Source organism: Sceloporus occidentalis, unplaced genomic scaffold (genome assembly GCF_023333645.1).
Source record: "Sceloporus occidentalis isolate IW3139 unplaced genomic scaffold, rSceOcc1.0.p SCAF_7, whole genome shotgun sequence".
Lineage (NCBI taxonomy): Eukaryota > Metazoa > Chordata > Lepidosauria > Squamata > Phrynosomatidae > Sceloporus > Sceloporus occidentalis.
In genome coordinates, this window is record NW_028316987.1 from 30,312,181 (window position 1) to 30,337,740 (window position 25,560).

Below are 25,560 nucleotides of genomic sequence, written 5' to 3' on the forward strand. Positions count from 1 at the left end.
GCCAGCCTTGCAGCAAATGAAAGGACAGCTGGCCAGTGCTCCCCGGGTGACCATATACAAAGGAAGCAGCAACCATGAAGTCTCTCACCTGTAGCCAGCTTTGCTGTAAAGGTTGGCATGGGGAAGAGGCTTCTCAGTCGCTGCTGAGCTGGCTGCTCAGTTGCTGTTCCTAAGGTGATTGAATGCAAAGAGAGAAGCTCTCCCAGGCAAGGAAGGACTCTAAATCTGACAGGCGCAAGATATTCCTCTCCCTCCTTCCCCAGAGACATGCCTTCCCCACACAGCTGAAAGCCTTCTCCACTTTCCCCCACATAAATATTGTTTGTTCGATTACCTCTTCTCTTGGCCTGTGTGACAAAAAAAAAAAACGGGAGCAGCAGTGCAGCTCCAACATGTTAGCCAAATATCAGCAAAGTTTGCAAAGCTTAAGAAGGGTCCTAAATGTGAAAGCTTCTTTTTCCTGCAGCTTCCCCCCCAACCACTGCCACATGCTGTAACTCCTCATCCCTACCATATTCCTGAAAGTCACTGGTTCTCATTGTCTTTCTTGTGCACCAATAGTTTGACTGAAGGCCACCCTGCCACCCCATTTCCCTCACTGTCCCCCTGCTTCCCCCTTTCCCCCTCACCACACCCCTGGATCTTTCCACCACCCCCAGATGAGGTATACCGCCCATTTTGAGAATCACTGCCCTAGTATAATCCACATTCTTCTAATAACAGTGCTCCTGGGACTTTAAAACACCTATATAATAGGCAATAATTAAGCTAATTCTATGATCACACTACAATGTCCTTGTTCATTAGAACTTAGAAATTATTTGGTGATTGAGAGTCTCTCATCTGCTGACAGTCTTTCACACCCTTCAGATGTAGCATATCTCATGACAGCTTTACTTCAAATTGCCTGGACAAGGACACTGTGTTCTCTGAAACTCTTGCTCATGCCAGAAATGTTGCAACTTTAAACAGAAGAACTGGATTTTCTGGAGCAAGGGACACCAAAAAATTGCATTTGGTTTGTTAACTTTAAGTATTGAGGTCATCTATAATAGCATGAAAAAGCAGGCAAAGAGCAAGGAATTCCAGCATTAAGAGCACCATGTACAATCTCAGTCCCCAAAAGCAAAACACTGTAATCAGTGGATTTTATTTCTTTTCGTATTGCCCCAATGTTGTCATCTGTTTCTTAGCTTTAAAGCCGTGATGGCGAACCTATGGCACGTGTGCCACGGGTGGCACGTGATGCCATTTCGCCAGGCAAGGGGCGAGGGAGAAGGCGGAACCCGTTCTGCCTCCCCCTGCCATTGAGAGACAGCTGGAGGCCAAGGGAAGGGCAGGAGGAGCAGGCACACGCCCCTGGAGTGTGGAAGCCCCACCCCTGGAGTGTGGAAGCCCCGCCCTCAGAGGGTGGAAGCCCCACTTCTGACACGGGCCCCTGCCCCCAGATGGCGGAAGCTCCACCCTTGGCACAGTGACCTAAAAAGTTTCGCCATCACTGCTTTAAAGGATTTCTGGTTTTCAATACTGTAGTGGGGGATGGTCCGGATTCTTTTTTGCCTTTGGGTGGCATTTTAAATTGTATGGAGATGATAAGGCCAGATAATTTTGGGAGGCTAATTCAGCAATTGCTATTCCATTTCTATGTTGCTCCACCATAGTATCTGTCTTTTTGTTCTGGGCACCAAATTTGGGGTCAGTTGCACCCAGGATCTTGTCCATTCACTACTCTCATAGACTGTCATCAAATGCACATGTTCTCTTTGCCTCCAAATGGAGTAATCTGGGGTGGTGGTGAATGAAATGCTTAATGAGTGACCTTGCCTATCTCTAATCTTAGAATCAGGTGTTTCATTTAGCAGATTGCTGTATATTAATGTCTGTGAGCACAAACCTGGTACAGAGTTTAGAAAGCAGTGTTAAAAAATAATGTTGGGTTGGATCCAGAAATTGTCTTCCACTATGGAAAAGGATGTCCCTATATTCACTTTTTAGGGACTATCCCTCTGTTGTACCACAACCCATCCATTGAGCAGACTTCTCTGATATCAGGGATGTAGCCAAGGGGGGGGGGGTTCTTGGGGTCCGGACCCCCCCCCTTCCATTAGAAAAATGAATGGTGTGTGCTGCTGCGCCAGCACACTCAAGCCCCATTATAATGGTGGCACTTAGTCTGGACCCCCCCCCTTCCCAAAATCCTAGCTACGTCCCTGCTGATATGTAGCATTTTCAGGGGGCTGTGGGGTCAGGGATATCTGCTTATACTTGAACTTACTCCATTAAACTGAAGCAGAGGATTGGGATAAATTCACTCTAAATGCTGAGTTCATTGGGGAGAAAGTGAACTTTAGAGGGAACTTGAGACACTGCAAAGAAATCAACTATCTATACATGTAGCGATGTCCTCAAGCTTAGATGGATTTTAATATGAATTAGAAGAAATACATGCAGGGTAAATCTATCAACAGCTATTATGCATGGTATCGAAATGGAAATATCAGGTGCAGAAGACATATGCCATTGAATGTTTATTATTTAATGCATTTATTGTTTTATTGAAATATATATATCCTTCCTTTAGGCCTACAATCCAGAAGGCAGCTAAGAATACCAAACATTCAAGACAGCACAGAACATGGATATATAGCTTAATAAAATACCAAGCAACCCCCAAAGAAAGAGTCAGCAAAAAAGCAACTGAAGAAGAGAACACTTCAACAAAACAACTCCGCAGAGCTCAGCAGAATAGCCAGGTGATTGCTTGGCCTTAGAGAATGAGCACCAGATGGTGGGGACACAAAACAGGCAGAGTTGCCTTCATCGTTTCCTGCGTGTGAGCTCCCAAAAGGCATTTGTCTGGCTGCTGCTGGAAAGAAATTGCTAGAGTAGGAACACATATGGTCTGATCTAGCAGGAAAATTCAATTTAAGATCACAACAAACTTTATAATTACACTTTTCCCTCTTCCTCGAAAAAAGGAAATATGTAAGGGCCAGGACCAGGGAGGTATCACAAAAAAGGAGAGGCATTCTAACTGAGCAGGCATATCCAAAATAATAAAACCCAGTATATAGAAAGCTTATAAGTATATATTGTATGACCAGCCAACCACAGAGCCCAGGAAATACAGTATGTGACAAGACAGCAATGATTGTTCATATTTCAGGAGACCAGTAACTGCATCAGAGGGAGCTGATAACAAAATGAATATAAGGTTTTAGACAATCTGGCCAAGAAGATAGCTGCCCCAGCCTAGCAACACTCAAAGCTAGTAAAAATATATGTGATAAATTCACACACATTTACACAGCAGCATTGTTTGCAGATCTGGCAACAGCTTTATCATTAGGGGAAAAGGTTTAAATAATAAAATTCATGGTCTTTTTAACCACTGCATAGACAAGGTAATAAAGGTCTCAAGCTATGAGTTCTAGCTCTTAATCATAGCAAACAGAAAGACACAAAGATGGAAATGAGGCAAATTCCTATCTTATCCACTGTTTGTGAATAACTCTGACTTTTTCAATCTTGTTTGCAAATATATATCTGAAAAAGGTACCGTTTGATTCCATAGCGACTCTTAACCTTTCAAGTAGCACCTCTTTATCTTCAGAAGCCAGGAACAAGAGGAGAAAAGATCTGTATGGGGAAATACTAACACACTGAACATTGTTTTGCTGTTAGCATCCAGTGACAATGGTCTTGTTCCTGATTATTTCTTGAGTGGATCAATAAGATCCACTCAATTAAAAAGAAAAGGTATAGTTCCATGGCTGGGGCTTGAGCCTCAAGAGCTAGATGCAATTCTTCATCACCCATGGACACACTGGCCACAGTGATGGCACCTGGACAGCCTGGAACAAATGGCTCATGTGGCAGTCACCACCACATTAATAGTGAAAGCTCCACATATACAGATACAATTTTGTCCAATTTTCTGAACTCTGCCCCCAGGCCTCACACTGATGTCACTATTGAGGACAGTCCTCACATATGTACAAATATACGGATTTTCTACTCAAACCCAGGATAAATACCCACAACTCCTTTTTGTGCCCTGGAAAGGGCACCCTAGCCATGTTGCTATATGGTACTCCTTCAGCACTGTGTCATATGGATGCAGTGCCGGAGGAGCACCATGACACTGCACACAGTGTGGCGTCATGGTGTCCTGGGGGGTGGAGTCGGGCATGCTTCATCTATAGGTGACACCTTGCCTCCACCTCCAGGCCAACCTTTTAAGCTAGTCAGAACAGGGCCTCAGTTACTTGTTGCAAGCAAAAATTCAACATGCAATCCAAAAAGTAGCATTTGCAGTAAAGACCACCAAGAAAAGTATGTAGAGAACATATACATCAACATGGAATCCTGAGTTAATATGTTTATAAGAGGTTTTTTGCTATAACATCAATGATTATTTTATTTTAAAATGCAAGATATGTACTTTCTGCCTAGGCATCTACTGGTTTAATTTTAATAATAATGTGTAAATGTCGATTTTGCAATTGTAACTGTATGCTTTGTATGTAATGGTCTTTAGACTGAGCAATAAAATTATTATTATTATTATTATTATTATTATTATTATTATTACATTTTAAGCAGTGCAGCCCCTCCTCTCATGTGACCATTTCCATGTTTCCAGCTGGATGTGCTGAAACAGGCATTTGCCAGGGAGGTCCCTGCAAATTCATCATAGTATGTCCCACTCCTGGAAAATGGCAGAGCACATCCCTGTTTGGGGCAATAACATCTGGAGGAGTAGCTACATTGGTACAATTACTATATGTGTTCTGATGTACAATCTCAGCCTTAATTTTTAATGAAGTCACTGCTGCAACCTTCAGTCTACCTTCCTCTGGTTTAGAAGTCCATCTTAATAATAATAATAATAATAATAATAATAATAATAATAATAATAATAATAGGATTTATTTATATGCTGCCCAATCACTGGGAATCCGGGCAGCTTACAACAGAGGGGATAATAGACGGTTCCCTGCCCTCAAGCTTACAATCTAAAAAGACATGACACAAAAGGAGAAGGGAATGTTGGGGTGGAGGGGATCAGGTCCAGCAGTTCATCTTTCCCTCTGAGGCCTGGACCAAGGCAGATGGACTGCAGGGAGGGCTCTTTTTCTTAATCGAGGCCGGGCCCGATGGCATTGGGCCTGTCCTTTCACTCCCTCTAAGGCCAGAAGATGACACTTGGAAAGAGGGAGGGGAGGGCCCTTCCTCTTCAGGCCCGATGGCATTGGGCCTGTCCTTTCACTCCCTCTAAGGCCAGAGGATGACACTTGGAAAGAGGGAGGGGAGGGCCCTTCCTCTTCAGGCCCGATGGCGTTGGGCCTGTCCTTTCACTCCCTTCCAGGCCAGAAGATGTTATTAAAGATTAGTGACATAATGTACATGAACTATGTTGAAAACTCCAAGGCATGAAATAAATGGTAACAATTAATGTGATAACAATAAAATCCTCTAGCATTCTCTCTTAGTATCTTTTATTGAAGAAGGGATATGTTTTTCTTTTTTGTGAGCATGCTGTTTGAATTTAAGCCCAGTTGTTGACACCTTGTATTTTTAAATTCACAGCAAGGTTGAACATGTATAATAATAATAATAATAGTTTTTATTTTTACCCCGCCTTTCCAAATGCATGATCAAGGCGGCTTACAAGACAAAGAATAATAAAATACAGTTAAAAGCATTACAATATAAAAGTTAAAAACATCATTACAAGAAGTATGAACGGGAATCTATACAAATCGCAATTCACTAGGGGCAAGAAAAGGACAATATATTGCACTAGTCTGGGGTCGAAAAACAAAGAACAAGGAGCAGAGAAAAAGGACTATTACCTAAAGTGAAAAAGCCAGCTGGAATAGATGCGTTTTTAATTGTTTCTTGAAAGAAACTAAAGATGCAGAGGAACGGAGCTCTACAGGGAGCTTATTCCACAATGAGGGGGCGACAATAGTAAAAGCCCTCTGTGAGGTCCTCACCAGATGGGATTTAGGGACCTCCAATAAATTTGTCCCAGATGTTCTGAGTGTGCGGGGCGGATTATATGGGGAGAGACGGTCCTCCAAGTACCCTGGGCCCAAGCCATTTAGGGCTTTATAGGTCAAAACCAACACCTTGTATTGAGCTCGGAGGCGAACGGGTAGCCAGTGGAGATCTTTTAAAATAGGTGTGATGTGGTCCGTCCTATTGTAGATGTATGGAGATGACTTATAGATATAGGCGGGATACAGACCACAGAAAACCAAAGCGACCAGAAGGTTTACAGTATAACTAACAAGACGGGAGGGAAACACTGGATAAACTGTACTACTGATTATAAAGAATGTACCGAAGACATATCATTACTTGCAATCTGTAAGATAAATATAGAATTCAACAGTGGTATACAAATCTCCTTACCTTACTCTCAGTTCTTAAGATTAAAAAGGAATTCCTCCAAAAATATCCATTTTGAGATGGCAGCTGATCATTATCAATCAGACCTATATGATAGAGCTTTTCCCCATCGCATAGTCCAGGATGCTAGGAATAGAGCTTCTCTTAAAGATCATTCCACATTATTTCTCCCTTCCAATAGAACCACTTGCAATAGGATCATAGGTTCTTTTACTTTCAATCATGCTGCTAATCAAATCGTAAACATTGGCATATTGTACAGAACATTCCTGGTTGCTCGCAGGCACCCATTATAGCTTTATGTAGAACTAAAAACTTAAAGGACTCTTTAGTTCATACTGACATTTATGTTCATACTCAGGAATCATTTCATATTAGAGGACACTACAAATGTGGACACTGTAGTTGTTGCAGACTTTCATTAAATATAAAATCATTCAGACATCCTACATCAAGGGAATGTTATGAGTTAAAATCATTTACAAACTGTAATTCTCAGAATGTCATTTATGTGATCTTATGTCCCTGTCAGAAAATCTATGTAGGACAAACCACAAGAAGATTAAGAACTAGAATTTCTGAACATAAAAGTCCCATTCGCAATAAAAGCTTAGATACCTCACTAGTTACACACTGTTTGCAATTGCATCACTCCCCAGATTCATTGAAATTCTTTGCTATGGAACAAGTTAAGTTTGGTCCTTTTTGTAGTGGTACCATACAAACCAAACTTCTACAGAGAGAATCGTTTTGGATCCATAAGTTATCATCAAGTATACCTAAGGGCCTGAACGAGCATCAGGATTTGTCTGCTTTTCTATGAAATTTTCTATGAAGTTGTCTAGATTCAGTTACCATACAGCTCCTATGTACATACATAGAATCATAGAATCATAGAGTTGGAAGAGACCGCACGGGCCATCCAGTCCAACCCCCTGCCATGCAGGAAATCCAATCAAAGCATCCCCAACAGATGGCCATCCAGCCTCTGCTTAAAGACCTCCAAGGAAGGAGACTCCACTACACTCCGAGGGAGTTTTTTCCACTGTCGAACAGCCCTTACTGTCAGGAAGTTCTTCCTAATGTTGAGGTGGAATCTCCTTTCCTGCAGCTTGCATCCATTGTTCCGGGTCCTGTTCTCTGGAGCAGCAGAAAACAAGCTTGCTCCCTCCTCAATATGACATCCTTTCAAATGTTTAAACAGGGCTATCATATCACCTCTTAACTTTCTTTTCTCCAGGCTAAACCTCCCCAGCTCCCTGAGTCGTTCCTCATAGGGCAAGCTTTCCAGACCTTCCACCATTTTAGTCTCCCTCCTTTGGACACGCTCCAGTTTCTCAATGTCATTGTTGAATTGTGGTGCCCAGAACATAATGTTATATTCTATAGAGGCATGGAACATGTGTGACAAAGGTCAATTTGAAATTATGAAGTTAAAACTCTATTTAAGGTGTATTTGCAATAATGTTCTTTATTACATTATATTTCATCCTGTTTGTACATGTAATATATAGGCATAATATATTCAGCTGGGGATCAGGTTTACGTGTTGGGAGATACAGTGCATTGCATTTCTGGTACATATACCTTTAAGAGATTCTATGTATTAGTTAGCCACCTGTAGGTCATTCAAGAAGAAAAGTATACAGTGGTGCCTCGGGATACGAAATACTAATTCCCCACAGCCTGGAAAGGGATGTCCTTGGGGCTTCATGCAGCAGGGAGAGAGAGAAAGGGGCCAGTTGACCCCTTTCTCTTCTGTATCTCTGGCACGGCCATGTAAAGGTCGCACCAGCAATATAAGAGGCGAAAGGAGCTCCTTTCGGTGCCACAGAAGGGCGCCACAAGCGCCCTGTAGCGGCACCAGCACGTAATGGCCATGCCGTTTAGATGTGCGGCGTCCATCACATCAAAGTGGCGGTGCCCATCTGTACAGGGCACCGCCATTTTGACGTACGGAGTATGTGCTAGGGTTAGGGAGCATCTGTAAAGGATGCTCTGAGGCAACCCTAGCATGTACGTGCTAAAAGGCCCATCTGGACAGGGCCATAGTTACATTTAAAAACTGCATCAGGAACTAAAGATAAAACAAAACAGTTTGACTGTAATACACTGCTCCTGACATTTCTTGGTTTTGTAACTGCTCATGTTATAGAACTTCAACACATACCTAATTTTCCCCTACTTACAGAAGAATGCATTTTCTAATAAACAAAACCAATACTCATCACAGTTGCTCTGCACACAATTTCATTGTCCAGAGGGCGGACCAAATTTTCTATTTTAGATCTGATCCTAACCAGCAGTGATGACCTCAATAATGGTGTGGAAGTGGTGTGATCCTTAGGCAGGAGTGGTCACATTCTCCTGGAGATTGTTATACACAGATGCTGGCAAAATGTCAGAAATAAACTCTTCTAGAACATGGCCACATAGCCCGAAAAACCCACAAAAACCTGTGCCTTTAATGTTTTATTTTTAAGAAACTCTCATCCATCACAAATTCGCTTCTGTTTTAGTGTTCCTAGCCATGGGATTAGCCTTCGACTTCGTATTAAAAGCACAATTTCAAATAGTTCCATTGAAAATGAGAAATGAAGAGGTGTTTAAAGAAACCAGGATGCATGTCTAAGGAACTTTCAACTGAACTAAACTTTATAAGGGGCACATATAAGAAGTGGAAAGTGGGGGAAACCACCAAAGCGTCTGAACAGATGGACCAGGATAACATGGACTGAGCTGGTGGCATATGAGCCAGTGCTTGTATGGGTTGGTCTCAGGTCAACAAAGGGACTGACCGATGTTAACATACCTGGCCCCACACCACCACAGAATGCACTACCAATGCATGATCCATACCTTGCTGTGACATCGCTGAGATGTCTAAGAGCACTAACAGGGACACGCTACCCCTGTCCATGCCCAGACGGAGATCATCGACCAAGGCGACCATGGCAGTCTCAACCCCGTAGCCCACCCGGAAGCCAGTTTGAAATGGGTCCAGAAAATCAGTATCATCCAAGATCGATTGAAGCTGGATGGCAACCGCCCTCTCGATCACCTTCCCTAAAAATGGCAGTAGCGATACCGGCCGATAATTACTATGCATCAGAGGGTCAAGGGAGGGCTTCTTTAATAATGGTTTTACAATAGTCGTTTTCAAATTGGATGGAAATTGCCCATCCCTGAATGATGTATTTATTATTCGGCGCAACAAAGTGGTTACCACCGATCCCCCCTGAGCCGCTAGCCATGAGGGACAGGGATCGAGAGAGCAGGTCGTCCTCCTAACACTTCTAAGGATCTAATAGAGGATGTGCTTATCAAATTTATAGATGACACCAAATTGGGAGGGGTAACTAATACTCCAGAGATCAGATTGAGAATTTAAAACCCCCCTAACAGATTAGAAAGCTGAACCAAAACTAACAAAATGAATTTCTACAAGGGGGAAATGTAGAATACTACACTTGAACAATAAAAATGAAATACACATATATAGATTGGGTGACACCTGGCTTGATGGCAATACAGGCAAAATGCCTCTAGGAGTCTTAGTGGTGAACGAGTCATCAGTGTAATTCAGCAGCTAGAAAAACCAATGTGATTCTAGGCTACATCAATAGGCACATAGTGTCTAGATCAAGGGATGTAATAGTGCCACTTTATTATGCTTTCGTAAGACCTCAACTGCAATACAGTGTCCAGTTCTGGACACCACAGTTCAAGAAAAATGTGGACAAGCTGGTGCATGTCCAGAGGGGAGTGATCAAACCAATGAAAGGTTACAAAACCATGCCCTATGAGGATTGTCTTAGGAAGCTGGATATGTTTAGCTGGGGAGGAGAAGTTTAAGAAGTGATATAATAGCTGTGTTTACATATTTGAAAAGATGTCACACGGAAGAAGGAGCAAGCTTGTTTTCTTTTGCTGAAGTGACTAGGACACAGAGCAATGGATTCAAACTAATGGAAAAGAGAGTCTACCTAAACATCAGGAAAAATCTTCCTGATCGTAAAAGCTGTTCAGCAGTGGAATATTTGCCACATAATGTTGTGGAGTCTCCTTCTTTGGAGGTTTTTAAGCAGACACGGGATGGCCATTTGTTGGGAGTGCTTTGATTATATTTTCCTGAATGGTAATTCTATAATTCTATTAAAGTTTTGCCAAAGACGATGGTTTTGTTTTCAACAATAGCACTTTTGACCAATGATATCCCATTTAAACAATGCCAGAGAGATATATCAATTTTTTAATGGCAAGATAAGAAACCCAGAATGAGATTTAGCATTTTACAAGATGCAAAAGAGAGAGCAGGTCTTGGACTTTCAGATCTGAAATTTTATTTCCCTTCCTGTTGTTTGATTATGTTGAAGGATTGGATAAAATTGGAGGAAAAGAGACTATTACAATTGGAGGGGTTTGAGTTGAGATTTTATTGCAATGGTTTCTCTGGTATAATAAAATTAAGGCAAATGTAGATTTCAATAACCATTGTGTTAGAAAATCTTTGTTAAGAATGTGAACAAATATCAAACAAAATTAAATCTTAAAATGCCTTTATGGGTCTTGCCATATGAAGCTTTGTACAGAAGAGAAAACATATTTAGTGATTAATGGAAAACCTATTGAGCTCTCTTAATGCTTGAGAGGAGCATTATAGAATGTAAACAAGTGAAGAAATAGAAATAGAGGGATATGAATTTCAGTTGTATTTTTATAGACAGATAGTTAAGAGATTTAAGATGGATACAAACATACATGGTTCAGAATTTGAAATTCAGTTATATACAGATGATGAACATTTAATTGCTAAAAATGTATAAGCTTTTATTAAGAATGGAAATGTAGGAAGAAAAGACGGCTGCCTGACTCTGCAGGCAGGCCGTGCTGCTGCCGGAGCGGCGATGCTCTGTTGGGGCGCGCTTGCCTGCGATTGGTGGATGGGGAGGGAAAGGGAGGGACTTCTGCCCCCAGATGGCCGCTCTGGGAGGCGGATAGCCCCTCTCGTTGGTTGCCCCAGTCTTCAAGAGCAGCTGATTGGTCAGCTGCTCTGGGGGTGGGGCGACTCCCTTCCCAGCCTCCACCTTTGCTTGGCCTATTTAAGGCCGCGTGGTCCGGCACTCAGTGCCATTTGCTGCTCGGTCCTCCCACCCGCCCTCCCTAGGGTGCTGGTGTTTTTTGTCACAACTTTGGGGCGGCAGCAGAGGGTCTGGATCTGGATGTGGTGGGCATGGTCTATAGGGTTGCGTAGCACTATATCGGGAGTCCCTATGGGACACAGGAGCGATGAGGGCTTGCGTTGTGGCCATTGCGGGGGCCATAATGTGACATCGCTTCCTGGTGACTAGGGGCTTTATTATTAAATGCAATCAGTAGGTTGCATGGATAAGAGAGGGTGTTCCATTAGCCCTAGCTCATCCCGATGTCTTGCTGATATATGACTGCCTAGTATCTTACAACAGCGGGTTGTACGATGATCCAGACCTCATGCTTTTGGCCAACCCTACCTTTGGTTGCTGGTTTTGCGTTAATAAAGTTGTGGCCTTTCCTCCACATGTGGCTCGTGTCTTATTGTGGCGCCTCCCTCCCAGGCAACAAGCTAAATAATGCATTATAACATAAACTCAAAATATTGGTTATAATATCCAAATGAATCAATGGGGGTGGATATCGACTAAGAGTTTGAAGTTCACTTTGAATTGTGATTTGAAAGAACATTTTTATAAAGACCCCCAAAGATGTAAAAGGGTTCTACTGACACATGTTGCAAATGTAAGCAAAAAGAGGGGACTTTTTATCATATGTGACTTGTGACAAAGTTCTGATATATTCTACAATGGAAGGCATCCTGAAGCTTCACTTGCAACTGAAACCAGAACTTTGTTTATGGGGAATACTGTAAGAACAGATAGAAAAGAAACATGGAAGAATTGTTCAAAATATTCTTATTGCAGTGAGAATACTGTATGCACAAAAATGTGTAGGTACTCCATCACAAGAGGAATGGTTGATAAAATTACATGATTTGGTAGAAACTGATCAACTGAAGAATTTGATTAAACAAAGATCTGTAGGTAACTTTTAAAAAGAATGGAAACTGATAATTGACTTTGGCGGGTTACACACTGCCATTAAAGTACGCACGGAGTGCGTACTAGGGTTAGGAAGGTGCGGTGCTTCCGCACCTCCCTAACCCTAATATGCGCTCTGCGCGTAAAAAATGACGGCGGCCGTTCCAGACGGCCACCACTATGAGGACGTCACGGCCGCGCCGCCTCTATACAGGGCGGCGCGGACATGACGTCCTTGCTCCGCGCCAGGGCGCCTAGCGTGCCCTTAGCGCGGACCAGGAAAGAGCTCCATTTCGGCACCGCTTTGCATCGCTGGGCGCAGCTTTCAGACGGCTGCGCCCAGCGAAGCAAGGGAGAAAGGGGCCAAGTGGCCCCTTTCTCCTCCCCGCCGCCGCAGGGTGTCCTTGGGGCTTGAAGCCCCAAGGACACCCCTTTTCAGGCTGCGGGGAAGCGGCGTTTTGCTGCTTCCCCGTAGCCTGAAAAGCGGCGGATCGGGGCCTCAGCGGCTGCCGTTCTGGCAGCTGAGGCCCCGATACACCGAGGGAAGGGGCAGGTGCAGCCTGCCCCACATGGGCGGTCTGTAACCCGCCCTAATGAGCCCATATTAGGGGGAAATAGCAACTTTAGGATTTGAAGAATAGTAGCTTGCATTAATAAATTTATTTTACATATATGTTTAGAGGAAGTAAAAGAGTTTAATAACTACAATCTTCACATAGTAAATTGGAAGTCACATTCATTCCCTTTTTTCTTTTTTGTTTATTGTTGCTGTATTGTTATTATATGTACTATATTAGTGTAGGTAGTGTTTAGTTTGCAGTATTTAAATGTAGATATTGTATTTCCCCCATATATGTTGTTTTATATTAGTAAAATTGTTTATTAATTATAATTTTTTTTAAAAAAATAAACATTCCAAACTTCTGCCAGATATGTAGGGTCTGGAAACCATGCCCTATGAGGAATGACTTAGGGAGCTGGGGGCGTTTAGCCTGGAGAAAAGAACGTTAAGAGGTGATATGATAGCCCTGTTTAAATATTTGAAGGGATGTCATATTGAGGAGGGAGCAAGCTTGTTTTCTGCTGCTCCAGAGACCAGGACATGGAGCAATGGATGCAAGCCAAGGGAAAAGAGATTCCACCACAACATTAGGAGGAACCTCCTGACAGTAAGGGCTGTTCAATAGTGTAGTGGAGTCTCCTCGGAGTCTGGTGGAGTCTCCTTCCCTGGAGGTCTTTAAACAGAGGCTGGATAGCCATCTGTCAGGTATACTTTGATTGAGAGTTCCTGCATGGCGAGAGGTTGGTCTGGATGGCCTTGTGGTCTCTTCCAATTCTATGATTCTGTTACAGAAAAAGAATTTACGATAATTTCAGTCCTAATATTGCCTTAAAGTGATTGCATTTTTAATGCTTTGGTTATTAATGAATGGTTAAAAAAATCAATCACCCAAAATCTTCTGTCAGAGAAATTTACAGCTAAAGAAATACAAAAGATAATATATAATCTGAAATTCAACAATGCACCAGCCTTAGATGGCTTGTGTGGTCTTTTTAATGAGACATTGGAGAATGAACTGAATTCTATTTTCTGCTCTTGTTTCAATTCTGTTTTAGAAGTTGGACTAATTCTGGTGTACTGCATGCTTTCAAAAGATATTTTAATTTTGAAATCTAGCAAAATGTATGAGGTAGAATATTTCCACCCATTTCACTTATAAACCAAGATGTTATAAAATGTGAAACAAGAAAGGGGATATATAATAATAGCAGTCCTTGGTGTGAATGAGATAAAGTGAATAGAAATGGGCCATTTTTATTCAGATAACCACTTTCTCACAGTGATGAGAAAAACTCTAACTTTACCCATTCTTGCCTATGAGTAGTAAACCATTACATTACTGGACTCCCTCTTTATAGTTCTTTATCATTAAACATGCATTAAACTAGACAGTCGTTTGAACAGAATGTCAGAGGCGTGTTCTCTTTAAAGCAGCACAGATGGCCACTCCATTCAGAACAGTTGTACCACTTCTTCACCATCTTATTCTCCTTCATCTCCTAAAAAGAGCAGCTAACCTGGAATGATTTTGAGCCAGATTTGAAGACTGCATTCCCAAATGCCTCCCTGCCTGTGGTTCAAAAATGTATTTATACACATAAGCTGGCAGGCAATGTGCCCATTTGCACCAGCACAATATATTCATGACTAACTTCATAATGAGGCCATCTTCAGTTTGTCATCCATGTTCTGTTTAAATTGGGAGTTAGAAAAGAAAATGTTAACATGAAGTTCTTTTTGACCAGTGAAACTTTTAAAAATATTAATTCAGCACAGCTAAGAGAGCTGTGAATTGGCTCCCGGTGTAGAACAGATTAAAGGCTCAAACTGGCAAACTGTTTTTAATGTTTTATTGACTATGTGTTATAGGTACCAAAATAGAAGTTAAAGTAGCATTAAGTGGTTAATGTAAAAACAAGTTTGGTTCTGTAAGTCTTAACAGATCACAGCAAGAATTTGATTAGCTATTTTAGCATTCTAAAAACACATCTTTTTTAACATTTAAGAGTTCAAACATTATAGTCCAAAACTGACAAAGCAGTTATGCCTGACTTCCTCTTGTGTTGTAAATGCAAATATTTTTATAGCAGAATACACCAGATCTGCACCGATGTTCTACAGTTCATGTTTATCAAAAATTTTCTTATATTAAAAGAAATTGCTCTTGTATAAAGGCTGTTTCCAAGGTAAGGCAATTTAGCTGCTTTAGCAAATACATAAAGTTAATGAGCAAACTTCCTCAAGACATTATGAATTGTGTGAATCTGCTTTTGAAATGGAGAGGAGCCCCAGCTCTCTGTTTCAGCTCAATGAATGCATGTTGCTTCAGCAACATTTGAAAATGAAATGGCAATATGTGGAAAGAGGTCTGCTTAAGAAGAAAGGTTTGTTCTCTTTTTGAAAACTAAAAGAATAGTACAGAAGCTTTGTTTTCTCCTCAAGGCCTACTTTGGCTCCTACTTCTGTGAACTGCACAGAAAGCAAACACAATGCAGCAGAAAGGTGATGCTCTTTCACAGATGAATCGAGTTAAAAGTTTACTTTTAACTTTATTAATGTCAACAGAAAATGCCAAGCTGCCAAAGGACATACTATAATGCTGAATGTCTACACAGACTGACAGGGGGGAAACCCAAGTCAAAACTACACAATAATTTTAGTCATATTGATGGATTCTGTTTTCAGAAACTCAAATATTTACTGTGGTGTAACTGATTAAAGATTGCTTAAAATAGTTCCACAAATGGTCAAGTGAGGTACATACTTCCTCTCTCTACAGTTCTAAAAAGTAACTTTTCTAAGCTCCATTTCAATTTTGGGGAGATGGACGTTCTCTCAGAGAGAGGTTGTGATCTAGACCTATGTGCAGAAGAAAAACATTCCATTTTTTGTGAAGTCAAAGGCTTTCATGGCTGGCAATCATAGTTCTTTGTGGGTTTTTTGGGCTATGTGGCCATGTTCTAGAAGAGTTTATTCCTGATGTTTCACCTGCATCTGTAGCTGGCATCTTCATTCTGTTTTTTGTATCAGTGTTTGTGAACCTCTGGTGAAACATTTGACTGTGGGCCATTACAAACATGTTAAGGAAAATGTAGATACCTATGAAAGGACTCATGCCTCAGTAGCAGAATCTTTTTTGTTTTGTTTATGGTCCCATATATTAACTATCAGCTGTTCTCTGCAAAGGTTTTGGAGCAGTTTATATAAGCAATTTCTTATGATGGCTTTAGGTTGAAAAGAAGAGGGCCTACACAGAATAGGGTAGGAATTCTACCCTATTTGGTTTGGATGAAAGACATCATGCAGGAGCAGCAGTATCAATAAAAAATACTAGGTGTACCATTAAAGAGGGGTAGCACTAAACCCCAAGTGATGTCACTCAGCTGTCACTGCACCACAATGGTGCTAGACAAGAAGGAAGGTAAGTGGCAGGGATGGAGGAAGCAGAGATGAGATGAGTGGACCCAGGGAGGGGTGGCTAGGGGAATGGTTGCAACTGGGGCTCTCAGGACCACTGTTCCCCAGGAGCCATCCACCACTGCTCACTCCTTTCCCTTACCTCCTTCCTTCATTTGCTCCATGCAGCTGGGGAAGTGACAGCCAGAAAGAGCATTGCCTGAACCCTGCTCACCCTGCATGTTTTCCAAAGAAACAACATGCTCCTGTTGCTTCTCTTTATCACTTGAATGAGGGAGGGTGCCCACTGTCAGCACTACTCCACATAATCTGCTTTATCACTCCCCTACAAGGACCACCCACAAATCTTTATGCTTAATATGAACTGCTTGTCCTTTCTGTGGCTTCTATCAGTTTCATTTGGGATCATTTCTCTGTCCCTGGATTAACTCATCTGTGGAGTGGCAGAGCAGAAGCAGATGTTATGGCAAGCCAATTCAAAGGGCAATTGCCTGCGAGAAAGAGGGTAAATGAGCGATGACTGTACAGTTAGAATCATAGAATCATAGAGCTGTAAGAGACTGCAAGGGCCATCCAGTCCAACCCCCTGCCATGCAGGAAATCTAAATCAAAGCATCCCCGACAGATGGCCATCTAGCCTCTGTTTAAAGACCTCTAAGGAAGGAGACTCCACTACACTCCAAGGGAGTTTGTTCCACTGTCGAACAGCCCTTACTGTCAGGAAGTTCTTCGTAATGTTCAGGTGGAATCTCTTTTCCCATAGCTTGCATCCATTGTTCCGGGTCCTGTTCTCTGGAGCAGCAGAAAACAAGCTTGCTCCCTCCTCAGTATGACATCCTTTCAGATATTAAAACAGGGCTATCATATCACCTCTTAACCTTCTCTTCTCCAGGCTAAACATCCCCAGCTCCCTAAGTCGTTCTTCATAGGGCATAGTTTCCAGACCCTTCACCATTTTGGTCGCCCTCCTTTGGACATGCTCCAGTTTTTCAACATCCTTTTTAAAATGTGGTGCCCAGAACTGGACGCGATATTCCAGGTGGGGCCTGACCAGAGCAGAATAGAGTGGCACTATTACTTCTCTTGATCTAGACACTATACCTCTATTGATGCAGCCTAAAATCACATTGGCCTTGTTAGCTGCCACATCGCACAGTTGACTCATGTTCAATTTGTGGTCTACTTGGACTCCTAGATCCATTTCACACATACTCTTGTTCAGCCAGGTGTTACCCATCCTATATCTGTTCATTTCATTTTTCTGCCCTATGTACAGTACCTTACATTTCTCCGTGTTGAAATTCATTTTGTTTGCTTTGGCGCAGCTTTCTAAACTATTAAGATCATTCTGAATTTTCTATCCTCAGGGGTATTAGCTACTCCTCCTAATTTGGTGCCATCTGCAAATTTGATAAGTATGCCCCCAATTCTGTTATCCAAGTCATTGATCCTTGGTATCCGCAAGGGATCAATTCCGAATACCTCTGGGGATACTAAAATCTGTGGATACACAAGTCCCGTTGTCCTCAGTGATGGTGCGGCCATGCAGCTGCACCATCATTAGGGAAAATGGGACTTTGCTACCCTGGCCACCTGAAGCCCACTTCAGTGCTCTCACAGTGGTGGGCAGCAGGGGGCCATCTCCTCTTTCTCCTCCTCCTCTTCGCTCTACTGTTTTTCCCTCTGATGCCTCTGCCTCCTCCTCCTACTCTTTCATCCTCCACACAACTTCCTCTTCCTCCTCCACCTCTTCCTCCTCTGCCATTCCCCCACATGGGCTTGACATCAGTAGATGCTGGGCTCCACGGATGGCAAGTCTGTGGATATGGAGGGCTTACTTTATTTTTGTTTGAAGACCTCAAGCAGATGGGGCAAAAGGAGTGGCTATGGCCAGAGGCTGCTGCTGCCCTGATTGCTGAGAGACCACAGGGGCTAATTTTGTATTGCAATTTTTACTGTACACCACTATGATCATTGCGAAATAGCGGTCTATAAATAAAACATCATCATCATCATCATCATCATCATCAGTATTATTATTATTATTATTATTATTATTATTATTATTATTATTATCAAACTGTCCCAATAAGAAAAATAGTTTGCGGACTGAGTTCTGTGGTTTAGGAATTCTATGTCCTTTATGCGCTGGATAATGGCTGTTTTAGCTTTAGAATATCCCATAGACTGGAGGGCGTTAGTCGTGAGACCCAGATTTTGGAGTTTTGTAGTCAGAGAGTTTTTCCATTTAGATTGAAAAGTGTCTGCCAAAATTAATGGCGTAAGTCTCACAGGAAGAAAAGTCAACTTTAGCCAGAAATTCACAATAAGCATCAATATTCGGGCTTCCATAGAAATTTGTCCTGTCTCCAACCTGAGTATTACATTTGAGATGCATGTTGGAATTCTTGTAATTGCTCTTAAAAAATTGGTTTGTGCTACTTCTAATGAGTTGTAATCATTAAGCGTGTACACCTGACAGCCATACAGCATCTGGGAAATTATTTTGCTGACAAATACTTGGATGGCTGCAGGGACATATTGGCCACCTTTAGAATAGAAGAAGGAAAGAAGTGCTTTGGTACTTCTTTGGGCATTAGCAGTGGCATGCTTCATTTGCAGATGCCATGATCCTGTTGACTGGAAGGTTATCCCTAAGTATTTGTATGAGGTAACCTGATCTATTTGATGGCCATCGATCTGCCATTTATGTTTGGTCTTTTTCTTATTAAATACCATAACCTTTGTTTTGTTGTAGTTTATAGTCAGCAGTTCATCTTTACAGTAGGTAGCAAGAGCACTTAAGAGGCGTCTCAGGCCTATTCTTGTCTGTGATAGAAGCACCAGATCATCAGCATATTATTATTATTAACCTTTATTTATAAAGCGCTGTAAATTTAGCATATAACAGTCTATATGCTAAATGAGGGGGATGAAAATTTATCAATTCCAAATGATGAACTAAAGAGTTAATATAGAAGTAGAATAAGATGGGGGCTAATATGCAGCCCTGTCTTACTCCAACATAGGTAGGTATTTTTCTTGTTAAATGTCCAGCAGGGGTACATTGGACTTTCATATAGGTATTTTCGTAAAGCATCTTCATAAGCACCAGTAATCTCTTATCGATGTTAAGGGATTCCAATTTTTTCCAAAGTTTTTCCCTTGATATTGAATCTTTACTCCAGGGGAGATCTATCAAACAACACCTGAACTAGACATAAGAAATTTACCAAATTGATTTCCAAATTAAAAACAGGAAAAGTGCCTGGTTGCGATAACATCCCTCCTGAACTATTAAAAACAAATACAGATTGGTGGGCTCCTGTTCTAGCAAGTTTGTTTACATGGATTGATAGAACGACACACATCCCAGAGGATTGGGGTTCAGCTATTACTATTCCAGTCTATAAAAAAGGTGAGAGAACTGACCCGGCAAATTACTGACCTATCAGCTTGGTCTAAACTGGATTACTTCTGCAGTGTGTTTTGGACCTTACTTGTAGAATTACTTAATTTAATTCAGGGCTGGGGAAAGTGTGGACTTAAACCATGGAGTTTATCACTTGGCGTTTTAAATCAGCTCCAGCTTCCTGGACTGCACCTGGCCATGGGATGGAAGTGGGGATTATTACACACTAAATTGCTGCTGAACTGCAGGCTACCATCAGTCCAGGTCCAAGCTGTGCTCTGCCAGCACGTTTTAGTCAGTTGGAAAGCATTCCAACACCAAAAAAGTCCTGGCAGAGTGTGGCTTGGACCCAGCTGGGACCCAGGCTAATGATAGCTGGTGATTTGGCACTGATTTAGTGTGTAATAATTCCTGCCTCCATCCTATGTCCCAGCTGCAGCCCAGGAGGCTGGAGCTGATTTAAGTCGCCAAGCGATAAGCTCCTATATGTGATCCTTTGATTCCAGTTCCATTGTTTCTGAAGCTCCACACTATTCCCCAAAGTTCTCTGAACCCCTAATTTTTAAAAAATTAAGTAGAATTCTTACTCAGCTCTTACCCAAAGCTCCCTAAATACATGCACACAACACCTTTCAAATTTCCAAATCCTTAACAACCTCTGACCTTCTCAAATTCCTTCTTTTCCCTCTTTTTCTCCTCCAAAATGATGACAGAAGGTAACACGATGTCACCTCCTGTTGCCATTTTGGAAGGAACACAAAGCATTTTGTTATGCTGAGGGAATTTAGCCCATGGGTCAGGGGTGAAAAATGCCTCCCAGACCACATGCATTGCTTATTTCAGAAGAAATTGCTTACAATTACAGTACTTAATTTTAAGTACTCAGATCTTGGGCAAGATCCAGCCTTATGCAAGAAGGGAAAGCACTTCTTCTAATGTATGGGAGAAGGAAAAAAAACTCCTTCAGGTACCAGCCCCTCAAGTTTTAGAGTGTGTCATTTTTGGGAGGCCTCCTATGCTGAGGAATTACTAAAGGTTATACAGTAGTATCTACTGCAGCAAAGGAAACATAAAACATTTTCTCTCTCCATTTGGAGCAGCACACCAAGACACAGCAGTTTGTTTTGAAAATGCTGGTAGAGAGGAATACAATTTTGTTCATTTGTATTTCCATGTAAAATTATCTAATTCACCTTTCATGTAACTTAAGAAAGACCAGAATGGAGTTTGCTATTGAATCTGTGTATTCTTGGAATTCCTAACACATTCACAAACTTAGGTGTGCATTGAAAAAATATCTATTGTGTATAAAAATGGGTATCTTTCAAAAATGTACAAAATGGCCTTATTCTATTGATTTTTTTTTCAAAAATGTGCACATATAAAAAGCATATAGAATTGTACACAGAAATGAAGGAAGGACTTGCATTCTCCTCTTTCCCCTATGATAGGGATATATAGTCAACACTTTCAGTGTCTTGTCGTTTTAGAATTAACTTTACTGAATGCAGGACAGAGGAAATTCTTTATCAGAGAAAGGGATTCTTTATAACATAAAACCATTCCTACTCATTTTCTTTCCTACATATCCAGCACATCTTCATCCAGTCATTTTTACTGAATGGAACAGATCAAATAACTGTGTATACTTAAAACAACAACAACAACAACAGGATCCTTTGCTTACAATTGTGCCAACAGGACAAACACATCATGTATTTCAACATGTCTACCTGATTACCTAGCCTATCAACTGATTCTTCTCACAGCATATAAATGATTGAAGAAAGAAACTACAAGGTAAGGCAAAAGACAAAGATAAAAGATTTCAAGCATTCCTAAAAGCAAACAAGTACAACAGCCAATTATAAAGTAAATTGGAATTCTTACAAACTAGTAATAGCTATCAATTCTTGGCATGAATACCTTCTTAAAGCTTTCTAAAACTCCCCAGTGAAATCACCAGGCAAATTTTAATTGAAAGGGACATCTGTTTAGTCCTTCTACTTCAAGTCTTCTGTCTCTGATGGCAACACATCTAGAACAATACCTTTCTTTTCCCCAGTAGAACAGTTTAACTAGAGTTGTACACAACAATGCTCCCAAAACTTGCTTGCTTCACACTTTAAATCAGCATCCATGGTTTTGAAGTGAATGCATGAAAATATTATCACTGCAGTGAAAATATATTTGGAGATGAAAAGGTGATCCTGGAAGATGAGCCAGAATTTATATCACTTGAATACAAATGAAGCAGGAAAATGGGTAGGGAGCAGAAGACAAACCTCACTCCACATGTATGATGAGATTCATACACCTGTTTACCATTTGCACTGAAATGGGACTAAAAAGTTTACTTTTGACAGTATTGTCTCTTTTTTGATTTCATGCTGACCAAGGCAATAAATTTCTAGGCCTTTAAGTTTAAGAAACCACAGACCCTTGTTTAAATAACTGCTATGAATATGGGAAACTTCTAAAACATAGCAAAAGATTTGTTGCCATGTTTCTGCGAGCCAGATCCACATAAGAAAGTACTATTTTACTGGGCTAATAACTTGGACGTAGCAGTCAGGGCTTGTAGGTCCTTCTTAGAGGTTTTATGGTTCTATAAAGTCTGATGTTGTTAAGTGTTCAAAAAGGCTTTAATGAATAATGTTACTTGAAAACTTGTATGTGCAATGTTTTCCATATAAAAAAATCATACCATATATCTTCTCGTTAAGCAGCTGTAGTCCCTTAGAGTACAAGTCAATGATTATTGTATTTGCAGAGATAGGCAACCTAGTGCCCTTTGATATGACCAAATATGCACAATTATGGGAGCTCTAGTCCAAAAATGTGTTGGAACCATTTTGATCATCATTTAATTGTTCTGATTATATTTAGAAAATTAAAATTGCCTCTTCCCCCCGCCCTCTTCTTTGGTTGTCTTCATGTCAGAAAATAGATTGTCAGTCTTTTTGAAAGCACCTACTTGATTTTTGTGTATGTCATTCTATAAAATGCTGAATATACAAGCCATGCAAGATTAATGTCTTAACAATAGGTAAATACATAGATAAATACAGTACATAGGTAAATACAGTAAGAACTCCAAATTAATTGTGGTCAACCTCAACCTTCATGCCACAAAATACCTATATTTCTCTCTATGATATCAGTCAGTCTCTTCCTTCTTCCACTTCCCAGTGTTTTTGATGAACAATAGGGTGCTAACAACAGTAAGACATTAAACTTCTAAATGCATAGATAAAGCAACCCACTCAAAATTCTCTGGACAATTTTCTTTTACCGTCATAGAACTGAGGTCTTTTTACCCACCTATTTCCAGGCCAAGGCTCAACCCAGATTGGTCCCCAGGCTGGTGCAAGGATGGGTGGGTGTTTAGCCACCTGCCCATTCCCAGACCATGCATCTGGTACCACTGCAGCTCTTACCCCCATCACTGGTGCTGATGCAAAAATGGGGCACCTGGCTGCAATCACATAGTCAAGTGCCCTGTTTCTGTGTCACATGCAGTGATGGAGGATCTAATCACCTGCAGCACTAACAATGGAGGTAAGGGGTGCATGGGGCTGTCAGGATAGCAAGGGTTTGCCATGAAGTTTCCAAGAAACTCTGCTTCAAACAATGGGTCAATTTGACCTGTGTTGAGGACCTTTTGCCCTGAGACTGGGCTGGATCCACAGAATCCTGACCAGGGTTTTGGCCTGAGTTGTCCAAACTGGATTACATGAGTCCAAGAGTAATCTTTTTGTTGTCAGATCCTCAGATGCAGCACAATCAAAGCAAGATTTTCTTCCAACACAAAGATCAAAGATCAAAACTGAAATCTGCATGGAGGGCTAGCCCCAACTTGTAAAATCATAGGACCTGAAGAAAAGAAATAGCTAGAGTTATTGTGTTTACCTGAAGATATGTCTATTTGATTCTTCTTGTCCCCAGTGACATTGACATGGATATGAATGCTGACTTTGCCCTCAATCAAATCAATCTCTACAGCTCCCCGTCCTTCAGCGAGATTGCTGAAAAGCAGTAGTCCATTTGGATTCCATGTCCGAAACTGAAAGCTGATTGAAAATACATCCTGGTTTGGACGGCCAGGCAGTTCAAGAAAACTGGTTGCATTGAAAAAGACCGGCACTGTATGGGGCTCCACACATGAGAAGCTTAAATTCCCCTGTTTAGAAACAAAACACAAATACACAGATGAAAAATATAACCCTTAATCTTTTTAATCTTTCATATGATAGATTTTTTAAATAAAAAATATAAATAGTAAAGTTAAGAGAAAAAATCCCTACCATTTTTTTAACTGTGGAAAGGAAAACATATAATCTACGTCCGTTCAGTTTGAAGTCAGACACAGTGACATTTGATATTGTTGGCCATGATACCTTCCTGAACTGATTTTATGTGGCGAGGCCTGTTCCTCTGCCTGATCTGCAGGGTCATTGTCAGAACATAGCTTCTGCTCACCTGTCCCACTAGTTTAGACTGCAAGGTACTGTGGAATACTATTTTGTCTCTAGAATTATTTGGTAGTAGTCAATGGAGAAACTGATTAGTTAGTATTTATTTATGGTTTTTCCACCTAACATCATATTGTAAGGGTGTTTTCAAATAAAATTAATTGGAACAATTTAAAATGTGAAACAACTGAAAATTAAAACAATACAGACTTCCAGGGGTGAGAATAGCCAATTGGAATCTCTTAGATGGGGCTCTGTGGGAATGAGAGTGGCAGCACTGCAATCACTAGTTAAGACACAGGTTCTGACCAGTGATTTACCTTCCTGGATAAGGGGAGATTGAGGGGTTTGTGATAATAGAATATGAATGAAGTGGTGGTGGTGGATCAGCTCCTCCTGCTGCACACAAACTTTTAATAGACTCAAAGCTGGCACAACTCTCTCTGTGATGTTAATTATATTTGCTGATTTATTGGGGCATGAAGAAATCCTTGAATCAGAGGTTTCATCAATGCCTGGTGAGTTCCTTACCTTTTGTGTTAATGTGAGAAAGCATTTTTTAAGGGTGTGTGTGTGCATTTTAAGGCTCAAAGTAGAAAGTCTCACATACCTGGTGAAGAAATGGCAAAAGCAATAAAGGATACAGTAATGTGAAATGATGAAAGTAGTATTTTAAAATCAGAAGACTAGATACTTTTGTAGGACCTCATGAGTAAAAATGCTTGAGAGACTGATTTGTTTTGGGAAATGGAATTGTTTTGCCCAAGGGAGGTATTGCACCAGAAGCGATCAGAATAACAACATTGGCTAAGGGCTGGGCTGTGCCATCTTGACTTTCTTTTGGAGGAGACATTCAAGAGACATTTTAACTTTTTGTTTGTCAAGTTTTTGCTGAAGAGAAGAACATTAAAGATGTAACCTCTGAAAGATGAAGCTGCAGGGTTCTGGCAGCTGATAAGAAATGAACGTTAATTGATGGAAAAGTGTTTCAAGAACCCTAAAATTAAATTTGAAATAACTGAGGAATCAGAAAATGAAGAAGAAGATCAGGAGGAACTGGAAGAGGAAGAATTAGGGGAAGCTATGGGACGTGATATGGATGACCAAAACAGGGGACCCAGCTGGAAGTCAGGGCTGTGTGAAGAGACATTTACAGATGGGGATTTCTGCCTGGACTGGAGTGATGGGGGCACTGGAAAA

The 25,560-nt window shown here is 41.1% G+C and overlaps 1 protein-coding gene across 2 annotated transcripts in view; it reads right to left on the reverse strand.

Annotated features, from left to right (window-relative positions):
• The window catches only part of LOC149309469 (contactin-associated protein-like 2), a 1,389,887-nt gene that overhangs the window by 627,723 nt on the left and 736,604 nt on the right, over positions 1–25,560 (reverse strand). For both annotated transcript variants that reach the window (XM_089532517.1, XM_089532516.1), the window contains exon 8: positions 23,798–24,068. In XM_089532517.1, the coding sequence (XP_089388643.1) occupies positions 23,798–24,068 (271 nt within the window). The remainder of the gene's footprint in view (positions 1–23,797; positions 24,069–25,560) is intronic.